General features: G+C 29.8%; 1 protein-coding gene across 2 annotated transcripts; it reads left to right on the top strand.

Moving 5' to 3' along the window:
• The first annotated feature begins 6724 nt into the window (after positions 1–6724).
• Positions 6725–10605, top strand: LOC112525299 (probable protein phosphatase 2C 63). Of its 2 annotated transcripts, none has more exons than XM_025135375.1 (4): positions 6725–7117; positions 8388–8770; positions 9637–9873; positions 9961–10605. In XM_025135375.1, the coding sequence occupies exons 1-4, from the start codon at positions 6862–6864 to the stop codon at positions 10222–10224; spliced, it is 1140 nt and encodes a 379-aa protein (XP_024991143.1). In that variant the 5' UTR covers positions 6725–6861; the 3' UTR covers positions 10225–10605. The 2 variants fall into 2 exon arrangements, with proteins under 2 accessions (XP_024991143.1, XP_024991151.1); XM_025135383.1 differs by having other exon boundaries at positions 6749–7117; positions 8571–8770.
• Positions 10606–15576: the final 4971 nt, after the last annotated feature.

The raw sequence follows: 15576 nt of genomic DNA, 5'->3' as shown, positions 1-15576 counted from the left end.
TTTTTGTTATTGATAATAATTAAATATTTTGTTATAAGTCAATAATTATTCTAATTATATTTTTAGATTTTTTATATTTATAAATATAAAATGTTTATCTTCTACTTTATTATGTTTATATTTAGTTATTTATACGAATTCAAACATAAGCTTTAATAAGTTGTACTTACGTAAAAAATTGTTTGTGATCTTTAATTTTAAATAATATACATCAATAAACAGTAGTTCATGCATAAAAAATAGTTTTTAAATTTTTTTATCAAATACTTTCTGATATAACATAGATAAGTTATAGTTAACTTACATGATATAAATGGTCAATTCCTCTATCATCTTGTTAATTATATGCTTACATTTTAATAATGAAGTAAATTTATAAGTTTTGTTTGATTTTAATTAAATTATATAGAATAAATGATTAACCAATTTATTATTGTAATATACCACTTAATTATTGCAATAAAAAGATGGTTTAATCCACAATAATTGACCAATAAATAGGAGTGTTTATAGGTTGGGTTGATGAGATTGAAGATATTTGAGCAACCTAACCCAATATTTGCAGTTTGAAAAATCTTAATCCAACTCAACTTAACTCAAATCAAAGTGCAACCTAATTTCATCCAAATCGTACGGGTTAGTTGGTTTGATAATTTGATACATTAAAATATTCTTCTTATCTTAAATATGTTATTTCTCTACTCATAATTTCTTTTTCTTTATCGACCATTTGATACAACTTATTCATACTTCTTAAATCTTACATATATCACATTCAATTAAATTTCTCAATTTACATATATATGTTCACAGTTATTGAACATATATACGAATGAGTTATATATAGATGAATAATAGATTGAAAATATGTGTATATGAAGATAGTACATGATAGTATAATTGTCTGATGTACATATTGATGGAAACTTAACAATCATATTAAATCCAAGAAATAAAATGATATCGGGTTCGTCAGATTAGGTTTGGTTCAAATAATATTAACTCAATACCTACGTTTTGAAAATTTTACAACTTTATTAGACATCGAATTATTTCAGATTGAATTATTTTATGTTGGATTGAGCTAGATTGCTAAGACTGGGTAGGTTTTTGAACACCCGTACCATGAAGTGAGTTTACATGTCCATTATATCTTACAATCCTGCCATCAAAATTTTAATAACTTACAAAATTGTCATCGTATAAAAAAGCGACCATTAGATGAAAAAAAATATCCAACGGCTCACAGGTAAACATTGAAAAAGAAGATGACGTTATCATCGGGAGGGTTTGAATGGATGAAGGTGCAAAATTGAGGGAAAATTGTGTAGTTTAGGTTTAAAAGAGAAGAGACAAAACCTTCTTCCGACAAATTACAATTTTTTTAATAGAGTTTATTTTATTAAAAAAATTTGTAAAATTCTTTAAATTTAGACAACTATTGAACTTGTCAAATATGATATTGTTAAGTTTAGTGGGGTACGTGGATTGGGTTAGATGATGTACGATACTTTTATAACTTAACCTAATTATGACGGTTATGAAAAATCTCAACCTAACTCAATTCATTTAAAAATATAACTCAATCCAACCTAACGCTTACCGGCTGAGACGTGTTGGATTAGCGGGTTAGTGATTACATAAATTTAACAAAATGAAATACTTCATAAAAGTTAAGTTTAAAGAACAAAATTATAACTATCTTATTTAAAAGGGTTACAATTGGTTTAAAACACGTTTTTTGACGTTTCAACAAGTTTTTTAGAACTTTTTTATAAATAAAGTGTTGTATTAGTTATTTTATATAAGAACTTGAGAAGTTTTATGTAAATTCATCTACTTATAGGACACTTTTAATTATATAACATTTTTTTTTCCAAATAATATCATATAAAATAACAAATAGATACTTTATTCTAAAAGCGTCATAAAAATTTTGTTTAAACACCCAAAACTCTTCAAAATCCGAAACCAACAAGTGTTACAAATTCCCAAATCTGAATTTGATAATTAAAACGAACTCTCAGGTCGAGTTTCTCCAAATGATCGTACCTTTCCCCTCTCAGAGCAAACAATTAGTCATGTCCAATCATGTTTCGTTCAGTCTGCGCACCGGTAGTGAATCTCTTTTGGTAATGTATACATTTAGCTAAAAAGAAATATAAACATAAACTCAACAATAATCATATAAATTCTCACACTATATATATATATATATATATTATAAACATTGTTAATATGTATAGTAATAAGGTACCCCCATGATATTGCGGTATGCATCTCGATCTAAAGCCGAGAACAATAAATATTAATCATGCTTCAGTTTTTTTTTTTCTCTTTTTTATCCATCCCAATACTAATTTATACCCATACAATGTAGATGAGTGTATAAATAGATACCTAATACAAATAGGTTTTTACTAAATAAAAAATGTATGTTGATCCATTTTACATTTTTGTGTTGAATGTGAATAAAAAACAAATTAATGTTAAGGTTGTGAAAAACATGTGTTCCTTGTGTGAAAATGATCAGTAGATAATGTTGTTATGAGAGTCTTCCTCATAGTCATCGGTTCTAATTTTTTCAAGACTCTCGAGACTAAGTGAGGTGCAAACAAGTTGCCTATACACCATGGTTAACATGACTGTGGTTAATTTAAAATTTTTTAATTGTCGAATATAATACAAGTTAAGAATTTTATTCGTGGTTGCTACCTATGATATTGAAGTTTGTGGTTCATTAGTAGAAGAATTATTTTCAATGGTTTTTTTTTCTCAGATGCTAGTATTGCATCAAATGATGAGAATATGTTAAAAAGTGTTTATTAATAAAGCATAATGATATTTACGGTAAATACATAAATGCATGCTTGTGATTTTGTAGATGCCAATACTTTTTTTTTATAAAAAAGGAAATCAAGTTATATAAATAATATTTTTTCATAAAAAAAATATTTACAACATTTGTAGAATAGTTTAAAAAAAGTAGGTTTATAATAGATACGTATGTATATATAAGAACATGATGCTCTTGGCACAAGTCTCATTGGTCGAGTCGATTACAAGTTTAAGTGTTCCTTCCTTAACCAACCCAACCAGGTAATCCAGGTTATTGGCTTTCGGTCAAAAGAATCGAATTTTCGAACAGATGAGTTTCTTCATAATAGCACCTAAAAATACTTTGTACCAATTGTTTTTTAACTAGTCAAGATGAATATCAACTGTTTTTCAAAGCATGACTTTTACAATAGATGTCAATCTTTATAAGCATAAATTTGAATATTGGTCTAACATTTTCAACATTCAAACCTTGCAATAAGGTCTACTGGTCTAACATTTTCAAAAACTAAGAGGTAGATAAAAAAGTCGTCATACAACTGAAATATATTGGGTTAGTTTGTTTGGTTTAGTTTTAATAAGATCCAAAATAACAATCATAAACTTTTACATGCTTAAAATTTATACAATGTTTTGTATAGGGGTGAGCAATACCCCGAAATACTCGATCAACCCAACGCGGGAAACTATAGAAAGTCCGACCACGAAATCCGATAAAACCCGATATCTTCCTCGGGTAAGTAGGATCGGGTTAGGTATCCTACTCCCCCCGACCCCTCCGACGACCTGATATTTTAATTAATATATTATATTTTCCTTTTAAGTTTAACCCAAACATAACCTAATATCGGGCTATCTGTAAAGCAGGTGGTCATCCTGAGATTAGTCGACTTGCATAGCGGGTTGGATATCCAAGTTAATGAAAAAAAAAACATAACCTAATATCCTAATCGACCACGACCTTCTCCTCACTTCCTCAATCAAACTTCAACCTCAGTCAACGAGAGACGATACCACCAGCCACGACATTTTTGTTAGTTCGATATTGACATTTTGTTATAGAAATCAAAGAATTAAGAAGTCATTTAATCATTATGTTACTCACTTAGATACTTAGATTTCAACAGGAAGTAGGAGAATCTATAAATACGTAATAGACAAGACAAGAAGCTGAAAAACGCGGAAAAAATTGGGGCCGAAAACTCAACTCAAACCACCCCGAACCCGAACCGACCCGATATCCACGGGGTTTATCTACCATTTGCAGGTTTCGGGTTCCATCCCCCCCCTCCCCCGCCCCGGGAAATCCGAGTTTTCTGTTTTGGTTCCCAATCGACTTGCCTTGTTGCTCACCCCTAGTTTTGTATAACAATAAAAGTTAAGCAATCAAAATTATCCAAAATTATAATGGTATAAATTGTAACCAAAAAAATCACATTTTTAACGTATTTTAATTAATCTATGATTATGTATTTTTAATATGATAAATGTATAAGATGAAAACGTAAGAAATATAAAACAAATTAATTCGTATGTATTCACAATTTTTATTAGTATGATTAAATGTAAAAGTATTCAATATTTTGTTCAATTTGAAGGTATTGATGAGACGGTTATCATGGTACAATTTCTAAAAAAAGAAATGTATTTTTTTAATAATTTTAGTTCACAAACTATTATTTATGTTAATATGATAAGGATGTAAAATGAAAAATGAAAATGTAAGAGATTTAAATTAAATTAAATAACTAATTATAAGGGTATAAATGTAACTTAAAAATCAAAAATGATTTTATTTTAAGTTTTAAAATTTATACATTTAGCATAAGAACTTGTAATTCTTAAAATTTTAAGAGTAACGAAACTACTGCTTTTTAATATAACTAGAAGGATACTCGTGCAATACAATGAGATAAATCTCGATTTTAATGTTCTATTTTATTCGTTGTCGTTGTTATAAAACGATTTTATGTGCTTTTAATAAATCAATAATGATTTTATTTTTAAATAAAATATAAATTTGAAAATATCATAAATTTTAAAAAGAAAATATCAATGTTAATATCAAATCAACTATTTAAAAGTTCTATTTTTTTATGTAATTTATTTTTTTATTATAATTTATTTTAAGTTTAATAATGAAATAATTTATTTTTGGTTTAATAATATAATATTTTATAAACATAATATTAAGTACTCTGTTAGAACTTAATGATTATCCTAATTATATTTTAGATTTTTTTTATTTAAAATGAGATGTTTATCTAATATTTGGTTATGTTTATCTGCAGTTAGTTACACGAATTCAGATATGAAGCTTTAATAAGTTGTACTTACGCATAATCTAATTGTAATTTTGAGTTTTAAGTAACATGCATTAATAAACAATATTTTATGCATAAAAAATGGTTTTTAAGATTTTTTGTTAAATGCTTTATAATATAATATAGATAGAGAAGTATAGATATAGATAATAGACTAGTATATTATATATAGATATAAATATTTATTGAAGATGTATATAATAGCGGTGGATTGTGTTGGGTTGAACTGGGTCAACCCAATTTTAACCGTCTTAATTGACGGCTTAGTGGTTTGATGCGATAACAGTTTAAACGAGTTGAATTTAATCGGATTGTTAATGGATTGGGTTGAAAAGTTTGATAATTTTTATAGGGAAATTGGCTCAAATGACCATTTCTACTCTCAAATTGGTCTCCTAACAATTTATGTTCCGGTTTTACCCGAATGTCATTACTTCCACAATATTTGCTAAAAAAAATCAAATTCAACCAGTTTACCATCGTAATTGCGGACCTGGTCGTAGCTATTGTGGACCTAACCATCGCAATTGGAGATTGGTGTTGAATTTGAATTTTTTTTTGCCTTTTAACTAATATTGTAAACTTGAATATTAAAAAAATAACGACATTTAAGTAAATATAGAAGAAAAAAATGGTTATGAGACTAAGAGGGTGTTTGAGATTGCTTATTTGAAACAACTTATATTTTTCTATAAAAACACTTATTAACTTATTATAAGTCAGAAGGGTTTAACTTCTTCAAAAACTCCTTATTACCGGTATAAGTTKTTTATCCAAACACTCAAAAATGCTTATTACCAATGTCACACCGAAATAAATCAATAAGTTATTTTTATAAGCAATCTCAAACATCTCTAATTTAAACAAGAAAAATAATCATTTACATCAATTTTCCTTTTCTTTATACACCCGAAATAAGTTCCATACGATGACAAAAAGGGACGGTTTTGCGAGTGGGTCAACGTCAAAACCGGCCCACCTTCCCCCAACCGTTTGTGTTGAATTCCATGGTATCTTCTTCTTGTTTATTCTTCTTTTCTCCCGTTAAACACGGTTTCAAATTTCAATATCCCCCACTCATTACTCCACCACTTTTCTTTTTTCATTAAATATGTTTTATTTTTTAAATCTATAAATATTTCATGTTTTTTTTAATTGGTTTTTTCAAGTGTTACTACAAAATAAATAAAAATAATGACACTAAACCCAAGTGATAGTTTTTTAAACACTCATTAATCAAAAAAATTAGCATTAAGTTTCACAATAATAAAGAAAATTAGTTTAAGTATTAAAAAATTAAACGTGATTAATTTTATATTTGTATCCTTTTAAGATATCATCGTTTTTAAGACGCAGTTCATTTTCAATAATTTTTTAATTTATATATTTATTTCAAATATAATTGTTGTTTCAAGTTAAAATATGATTTGTTATATTAATAATTAAATATATATATTTAGTTGAAAATATAAATAAAATAAAAATGAATAACGCATCAAGCATAAGAAATTCCACTCCTTTTGTTTCCAAATTCACACTTTTCCTCTTTCGGTCTTTCACGCTCCCAGAAAATAATCAAAATCCAACCAACCAACAACTACAACGACATTCGCTAATCTTCTCACTCTGTGCAAAAGCGTGTTGGTGTGTGTGTGAGAGAGAGAGAGAGAGGGTGAGAAAGGAAGGAGGTTGAGTTGTGATGTTGGAGTCGTGTTACAAGCCGCTGGAGCGGTGTTTCGGCGGTGGTGGTGACGACGGACTTTTATGGCACATGGACTTGAAGCCCCACGCATCAGGTGAATACTCCATTGCCGTTGTTCAGGCGAATTCATTGCTTGAAGACCAAGGTCAAGTGTTAACTTCACCCTCTGCAACTTACATCGGTGTTTACGATGGTCACGGTGGTGCCGAAGCCTCTCGATTCATCAATAATCACCTCTTTCTTTACCTACAGAGTAAGTAACATCTCAAAACCCTAATGTTCTTTCAGTTTTAGTCGATAGGATGATGTTTCTTATAACTGAACTGAGAAACGTCACTAAAAATCAGTCGTTTCTGTTTTAGTCAAACCTCTCATCGTTTTGATCCGATTGTCTAAAATATGGCGAGGGAGAAGACCAATAAACTAAATCTCTTCAAATTCTTGTCAACCTCTAAAATGACCTTCATAGGAGTATTAAAATTAGTGCAAGAGGGATACCTAGATTTTTGAAATGGACACTCACCGATGAAAGGAGTAAAAACACTTAGAATCGATATCCACCAAAACTTCCAATATAAAACAGTAAAAATACAAGGTCATATTCAGCACTAGAGGTATAAAGTCCACTGAAACATCAAACATACCTCTACAGATGTCTATCAATACTAATAATCAACAGCAAAAGATAAAAGGAAGACCAAAGCAAAACCGGATTTTGGTCTCAACACTATCCGGTTGGGGGATACATGTGGTCTCTGACAAGTGACAACATACTCAAAATTCAACTAGGTCCAATGGTAAAAGATCATCTGTTGATACCGCTCGGTTCACTTTTAGTGATACGTGATCCTCCATATAGGAGGGAACGAAACCTAACAAAACTTCCTTACACTTGTTTAGTGTGAGGTCTGGTTTCCTCTCTTTGTTAGAGAGTACATGTTGAGTTCACATTTAAATTAATCAAGATGTTGGTTGGTAGGCTTCTCTTGTCAAGATATCCATGAACTTCTTTTAGGTGCCCACTGTCCAAGTTCTGATTTTTCACTTACCTGATCGGATATCAGTAAAAGTATGACTTTTGGAGTGCTCAGATTGCCTTAGTGTTGTATGGATCCAAATTCATAACGTGCTAGGTGACAAGCTCTTCCCAGGCTTGATGAAGCAGTGATAGATTTCAATTTTATCAATCATAATAGTCTGGTTTATGTAGGTGGATGAAGGATATGTCAAAAGTAGCTTTAGATAGTCTGCGAATTCCAAGGTATTATGTGCTAAAAGAAAACAAATTTGTGTCACTAGTTGAACTTTCGGATTTTGCAAATTGAGCACCTAAAGTAAAAATTGCATCTCTAATTAATAGCACCATCATTACGAGAGTTTACATCCCTAAAGTCTAAAAAAGAAAGCCAAAATGGTTCAGAAAACTAGCAAATAAAATACTTGCAAAGTTTCAAATGAGTTGTTGCCTTGTACTTGTGATCAACTGAATGACCATTTATTGACCGTCCGTATCAATATATCAGAATTTGCTGCTGAACATGGAGGATTATCCAAGGATGTGATAGAAAAGGCATTTGATGCAACTGAAACAGATTTCTTGCATCTAGTGAAAGAATCCTGGCTGGATAGACCACAAATTGTATCAGTAGGTTCATGCTGTCTTGTTGGTGTGATTACAAATGGTACTCTATTTGTGGCAAACCTAGGGGACTCTAGGGCTGTGCTTGGTCGGCGTGCAACAGATGGCAGGATGGTTCATTCTTCAACTGTTGTGGCTGAACGGTTATCGACTGACCATAATGTTGGGGTTGAAGAGGTGAGAAAGGAGGTCAAGGCCCTTCATCCTGAAGATTCACATATTGTAATTCATACTCATGGGGTCTGGAGGATAAAAGGCATCATTCAGGTACTAGTTTGATAGTTTCTTGTATTTCTGTTATGTTAAGTTGATGTTCATTTAAATATTACATCTTTCCTGCTAATAAACTCTTCAAAATGCAAAATGGTGATGTTAACATCTGTTAAACATTGTATCACCAAAGGGCCTTTGGACTAGCTGTATCGTAGCCTTTGCCCTCCTAGGAGAGTGTGTGAGTTTATTTGTTGCATTTGCCGTATATAAATATTATATACTTAAAAAAGAAGTTACATGCACATCCCACATGGCGCTTGATCCAGAGTTTTACAAGTGCTTGATTTTGCTTATAGTACAAGTATTGAAATAATCAGCTCAACAAAAAAATTATTGTATGCTACTTAATACTATAAACAACTGATGTTGGACATGGCGGCTTTAGGCATTTTCGAGGACATGATCTCTGATAGGAGTTCGTGGAGACGCAAGACTAGGGTAGTAGACTATGGGTGGAGATCTAGACGGGACGAAGGGAGTGGGAGAGGTAGAGGGTAGGGGTTAGTGGGTCGATGGCTAGGTTTTATGTTTTTCTTGTACTTGCCTCTATTTGTATTGCTATTGCTTACTTATATCCAACTTTTCAAAAATTAAGTTTACCTACATACCTCTCTTTTGCACACTTTTTACAAGTTGGGTCTTCATGGGAACAACCGCTCTACCCTTTGAGATAGATCTCAGGTCTGCGTACATCTGACGCTCCCAGTCCCTAGACCCCACCTCCAGGTGGGTTATACTGGGTTTTTATGGTCTGGTCTGGTTTACAGAGTACTAGTTATGTGCCTTATCTGTCATGTCATGCTTATAAGTAGCCATTTTTGGCTTATGTTATGCATCTCTTACAAGGTCCTCGTGATCAGGTGTCGAGATCAATCGGAGATGTCTACTTGAAGAAACCTGAATATAACCGAAATCCTCTCTTCCATCAGTATGCATCCCCTATACCGTTAAAAAGAGCTGTTATGTCAGCTGAGCCATCAATATTGACTCGCAAGTTGAGGCCGCAAGACCTGTTCTTAGTTTTTGCTTCAGATGGCCTGTGGGAACAACTCAGTGACGACACCGTTGTTGATATAGTTCACAAAAATCCAAGAAATGTAACCCACTGTGCATATATGTCTCTCTCTCTCTTTTTCTCTTAAGTTGGAGAATATCAAATCGTGTTAACCCTTGACTTCTTTCAGGGAATAGCAAGGAGATTAATACGAGCTGCAATCGAGGTGGCAGCAAGGAAAAGAGAAATGAGGTATGATGATATAAAGAGAATTGAGAAGGGGGTGAGGCGCCATTTTCATGATGATATTACCGTGGTGGTTATCTACCTTGACTACCATCAAGGATGGCCCAATGGTAATGGTAAATTCAAAGACGATATTACTGATAACTGCACTACTGCCCCTCTCGATATTTTCACTTTCAATTCAGATAATGGTGATCTTTCTCCCTGATCTGCATACCATTTTGCACCATATCTTGTTCATATAATAAACAGGATGGTCACAAAAATGGGGAAATGGGTTTCTTTTGAGAAGTAATTTAGAGAAAAGAGGTGATGTACATAGTTTCTATATATAGTGCGTTAGAAGGTTGAGTTGGATCCAAGTCAGTGGCCTCATCAACTGGCTCAGACCATCTTCTCTTCATGGTCTCATGAAAATGCTGGATGATCAGAGGCTCTAAACTATAATGGGTATATGTATAACTATATATGTCTGTCTATAGGTACTAATCTGTTTTTGTCTTCAAAATACGTTTTGACTTCAACCATCGGAAACTGAAATATTGTTGTCATGTATTGTTAGTTTGTTTATTTATTTGTGGTTGAAATGGAAACATACCTGTAGTTCTAATTGGTGCATTTTAGAGAGGGTTGGGGGACTAGCAAGGCCAACACAATCGGGAAAAACCCAATCAGGATGTTTAAAACTATAGATCATTTAAAATGACAAAATGAAAAGAAAATCAAAGAGTTGTTTTTGTTTTTGATCAACAAATTGTAAAATTAAATAGTTGCTTCTGATTTTGAAAGAATTAGATAGGTCTTTATTAAGGTTGGTTCACAGTTCTATATAAATCAGGCCTTGAACACAAGTAAAATCGGGTCCCAAATTTTTTGGTAGGCCTATATAAAAATCCATATTTAACATGCTAATAAACAACCTGACATATGATGCTCATATATGATTTGTCAAGTTGCGTATATTGCTTTCTCGGTTCTTTAATAGCATCATAAACGATTGTTATGTGATTTGACCAGTGAAGTCGCATACAAGTTGTGGAATGTATAGTCTTTTTTACCATGCATGCACGACCAACCAAGTGACATTTGACTCAACCAAATAATATGGTTACAAGTGTTGGTTCAAATGAGGGGGAAAATAGAGGATGAATGTTTATTCATGAATTGCTTTTGATTTAAAAACAATTAATATGTTAAATCTGATTACAATAGTCTTCTTTAAGTAAAACAAAATGGTTGAAATTTAGGTTGAAAGCCATAGTCTTGATCTCGATACCTAACGCAATGAATCAAATATCCGTGTATAAGTTTTGCAAAAAATCGTTTCCTTTTTGTTTTTTTATCTGGTTATAAAACAACTTCGTAATAAATTGTCTCATATAGATAGAAATGAGATTTATGAACTCTTTATAAGCCTTAAGTTGTGGCTTATCAATAATTTCGACCATGATTTTAAATTAAATTTAAAATTATTACGTCAATCAATTGAGGCATTACAAAATACAAACTTCAAAAATGGGGTTCATGTAGGACCTTATGAATACTTAATGCTTTTTAGTTTTAATATTAATTGTTGTTAATATATAATTCAAATTGATACATTTTCATAAAAATTAGGTGAAATTATAATTCTTCTTCATGGTTAGCAGTCAATTAATTATTGTCTTTTGCTTGATACATAATTAAAGCAAAAATTGGTCATAAGTAAGGCCTTGTTTATTTGTTTTTAGAACGTTGTTATCATCTTATTATGTCTGATTCCTTAAGAGATAGGGTCATTCAAATAGTTGTTTTTTCTCAAATCGTCCTTTTATCTGGTAAGAGGTAAACGAACCTCTTATTTGTCTCTTATTGTTCTCCAGACCCTCAGCAAGAGCATTTCTCAATCGGTTAACCTCAATCAATCCTTACCAAATCGATTCTCACATCTCTCAATTGATGTATTTTTTTATAGGATTTAAATGTGTTAAATACTGTCAAAGACATATTTTCGTTTATTAGATAATTTAGATGTAAATTTCGTAATGATGATGAATAACTATGTGAAAATGTATAAATTTATCTATAATTTAGATGTAAATTTTGTATAAACTCCCCCATTTTTACTTAAAGTTCTATTTTTATGTTCTTCCCCTTGAAAATAAATTTCTAGCAAAAAATACCTTTTATGTGTAAAGTTTTTTGTTAAACTTTGTCTATGACTATTTCAAGAAAAGCTTTGTAAAATTGTTAAAAAGTGAATATCATTTTATAAAAAGGCTATTTACGTAAATTTTCCGAAAATTTATCATCGTTACAGAACTCAAACATGAAAAATAAAAAAAGTTCTAAGGAACATATTGAAAAAATCAACAAAAATTAAAGAAGTTTTTAATTCTATTAAATAATAATAAAAAACTATATAAGAAATCATTAAGAATTAAAAAAACATTAAATAACCAAAACAATGCTAATCAAGGGATTATAACCCGAGTCTTTTGATTGCTTCCACAACTCTAAGCTGCTCAACGACTCCAATGTATGCTTATTGCTTAGTTATCAAAACAACAATTGGGAGGCGCTCGAAGATCGAAGGCTTTGTACGGCGGTACCACAGGCACACCTCTGGCCCGGCCCTGAACCCCTCTCTTTCTCTCTCTCTCTCTCTCTCTCTCTCTCTCTATATATATATATATATATATATATTAGAGTTAATCATGTAACACGTCCTTAAAGTTTGTTTGCTTTTGTAAAAGCAAGAAAAAACATAAAAAAATGCAAAAAGAAAGGGAAAACATGGTTGGACCATTTTATCCCTGGCTCTAACGGGGTCTTTTAACAACGTTAGTGACCAGGTCCCTTTTTAGAATAAAATCTATATCTGAGGGATGATATCTTGACTTATTGAAATTCAGATCTTATTTTTCATGAAATCACTAAACCGAAGGACCAAAAATGAAGTTTACTCGAAAGTTAATAAAGAAAAATAAATTTATAAACCAAATAAATGGAACTTGGCAGATAAAAAATAAAATCTATTAATTCAATCAATGAAAAAGTGTTACGTTTTTTTAGTACACGTCTACAAAAATGTTATATTTTATTATTATGTTTTATATATATAAAAAAAAGGCTATTAAGACTTTAAATATGCGATGAAAATCATTATTTGATTGTTTAGCTGTTTTACAACACAAATTTATACAATAACTATGTTTCCTTTAATTTGTCCAATATGTTTTCAGTGTAGATATCGTTTCCTTTTATGACATTATTAAAAGATTTATTTATTATTAAAATAATTAAAATAGAGTATGAAATAATATTATTTCACACCCTTTTGTTTAAAATATGACAAAAAATACATGAATTTACGTATACTCTCATCTGTTATCATAAAATACACCTTTAACGTTTTATAATAATTATCCATTTGATTTAAAAAATAATTATCCATTTAATTTTTTAAAGTAAAACATCACCATATATTTATTGTTACATCTTTTATAATAAAAACGACATATAATCTTATTGAATATTTAAAGGAGTGATGTTATTAATTTGCTTTCATATTTCTTAAAGGACACAATTTTCCCGATAGTTATTTTAAAGCTTAAACAATTTAAAAAGGTAACTACATTAAAATGCCGTATTTCTAATTTTTACTTAAAATATCTACTTTAGAAAACTTCTATTTAAAAACGTACTATATTTATAATCAAATTAAAAGACATGACATGTTTTATATGATTAAATAAACAAGCAAAGGATAGTGTAAGATAAGAAACGTAAAAATAGATATGAACCCTTGATCATTTTTAATTTTATGTTATATTCATGGATTACGTTTTAGAAAAAAACTTGATTCGATGTATCTCAATACACCTCATTAATGTTGACATTCAATTAGGCTTGATCCAAATATAAATATATATTCTTATTGCTTCTCACCATAACTTATTTTCTCACATGAATTCAACTCTATATGAACATATGATATATTTGTAATATATATATTACATTTTTGTAAATATAATTTTTTTAGAAAAAAAGTAATTAAATATTCTTCTTGTATGGATTAGACACTACGTAATTGTAGGCCTGTAAATGAATTTTACAAAGAAGAACGGAGACTTGTTCGTGGTTGTTTATTTAACCTATCGAACAAACGAACAAGAATGGTAAATGAATAATTTTTTTTTGTGTTCATGCTCGTTCTTTAAAAAATTGTGTTTGTATGTGTTTGTTTATGTTCGTTCATCAAGATACTAAACGAACGTAAACGAACGAACATAAATGAATGAAAACACATGAAATAAAAGTAGCCACCGTTACTTGTTATGTTATTTTTCAAGAATGACATAATTAACAAAATGAAAAACCGAGTAACCTAGAAAGAATGAAAAAAGAAATTCTAAAAATTTAAATTAATTAATGATTTTACAAATTAATGGACAATATATAAAAATATTTAATATACATAAACAAACATAAACACGTAAATGAACATAAACGAATGTGAACGAACGTAAATAAACGAACAAGACCAATGCTCATATTCATGTATTTATTATGAACGAACTTTACGTTAAATGGTTAACTAAATGTTCGGTTCGTTTACAACCCTACTTATTATAGACACTAGAAAAAATATTTCAATAATTAGTTTTTTTTAAAACATAAACATAAATAAATTATTTATAATACAATTTACTTTAATTTAAGAATTGGTTTTTAAGGATCTTCCTTAGAGGTCGTTTAAAGTCTATAAAACGATTGAGGATTTTTTCTAACTGTTGTTCCTGACCCCAAAATTAGTCGAGATACTTGTGTGAATTTATTTTTAAAATACTAGAAGGGTACTCGTGCAGTGCAGCGAGATAAATCCTGATTTTAATGTTTATTTTTATTATTTGTTTCTATCAATATAATACGATTTTATGTTGTTTTGAGAAAGCGGTATTGTTTTTATTTTTGAATTAAAATATAAATTTTAAGATAGTATAAAAATTTATAAAAAAAATAAATCAATAATAGTATCAAATTAACTATTTAATAATTCTCGTATTTTTGGTGTAACTTCTTTAATTCAATATTTTATTATAATTTAATTTAGATTTAGTAACAAAGTAATTTATTTTTGGTTTAATAATATAACTTTTTATAAAGATAATACTTAAACATTCTGTTAGAACTCAATAATTATCTTAATTATATTTTAGATTTTCTATATTTAAAATGAATGTTTATCTTGTATTTCATTATGTTTATCAGCAGTTAGTTACACGAAAATAAACATTGAGCTTTAATAAGTTGTATTTACGTAAATTACTTGTAATATTAAATTTTAAGTAATATGTATTAATAAACAGTATTTCATACATAAAAAATAGTTTTTAAGAATTTTTATCAATTATTTTAGAATATGGTATAGATAATATTTACCTATCTGATTTTTTTTTTTACCAAAGCCTTTTTTTCCGGGTGGCATATTAACTATCTTTGCTTTGAAGGTAGGATAGCATAAACTTCCATTTGATAGTAGCACGTGCCTAGTCACGTGCATCACAGCTTTATCTTG

This window comes from Cynara cardunculus (assembly GCF_001531365.2).
Source record: "Cynara cardunculus var. scolymus isolate 2C chromosome LG 1, CcrdV1, whole genome shotgun sequence".
Lineage (NCBI taxonomy): Eukaryota > Viridiplantae > Streptophyta > Magnoliopsida > Asterales > Asteraceae > Cynara > Cynara cardunculus.
This window is presented reverse-complemented; position numbering and strand designations above follow the sequence as displayed.

Excerpts from the sequence above, each read along its gene's own strand:
- LOC112525299 (XM_025135375.1), top strand. The coding sequence starts at position 6,862 with ATGTTGGAGTCGTGTTACAAGCCGCTGGAGCGGTGTTTCGGCGGTGGT. Across the intron at positions 7,118-8,387 it reads CCTCTTTCTTTACCTACAGA|AATTTGCTGCTGAACATGGA; the intron begins GTAAGTAACATC and ends TCAATATATCAG. Across the intron at positions 8,771-9,636 it reads GGATAAAAGGCATCATTCAG|GTGTCGAGATCAATCGGAGA; the intron begins GTACTAGTTTGA and ends CCTCGTGATCAG.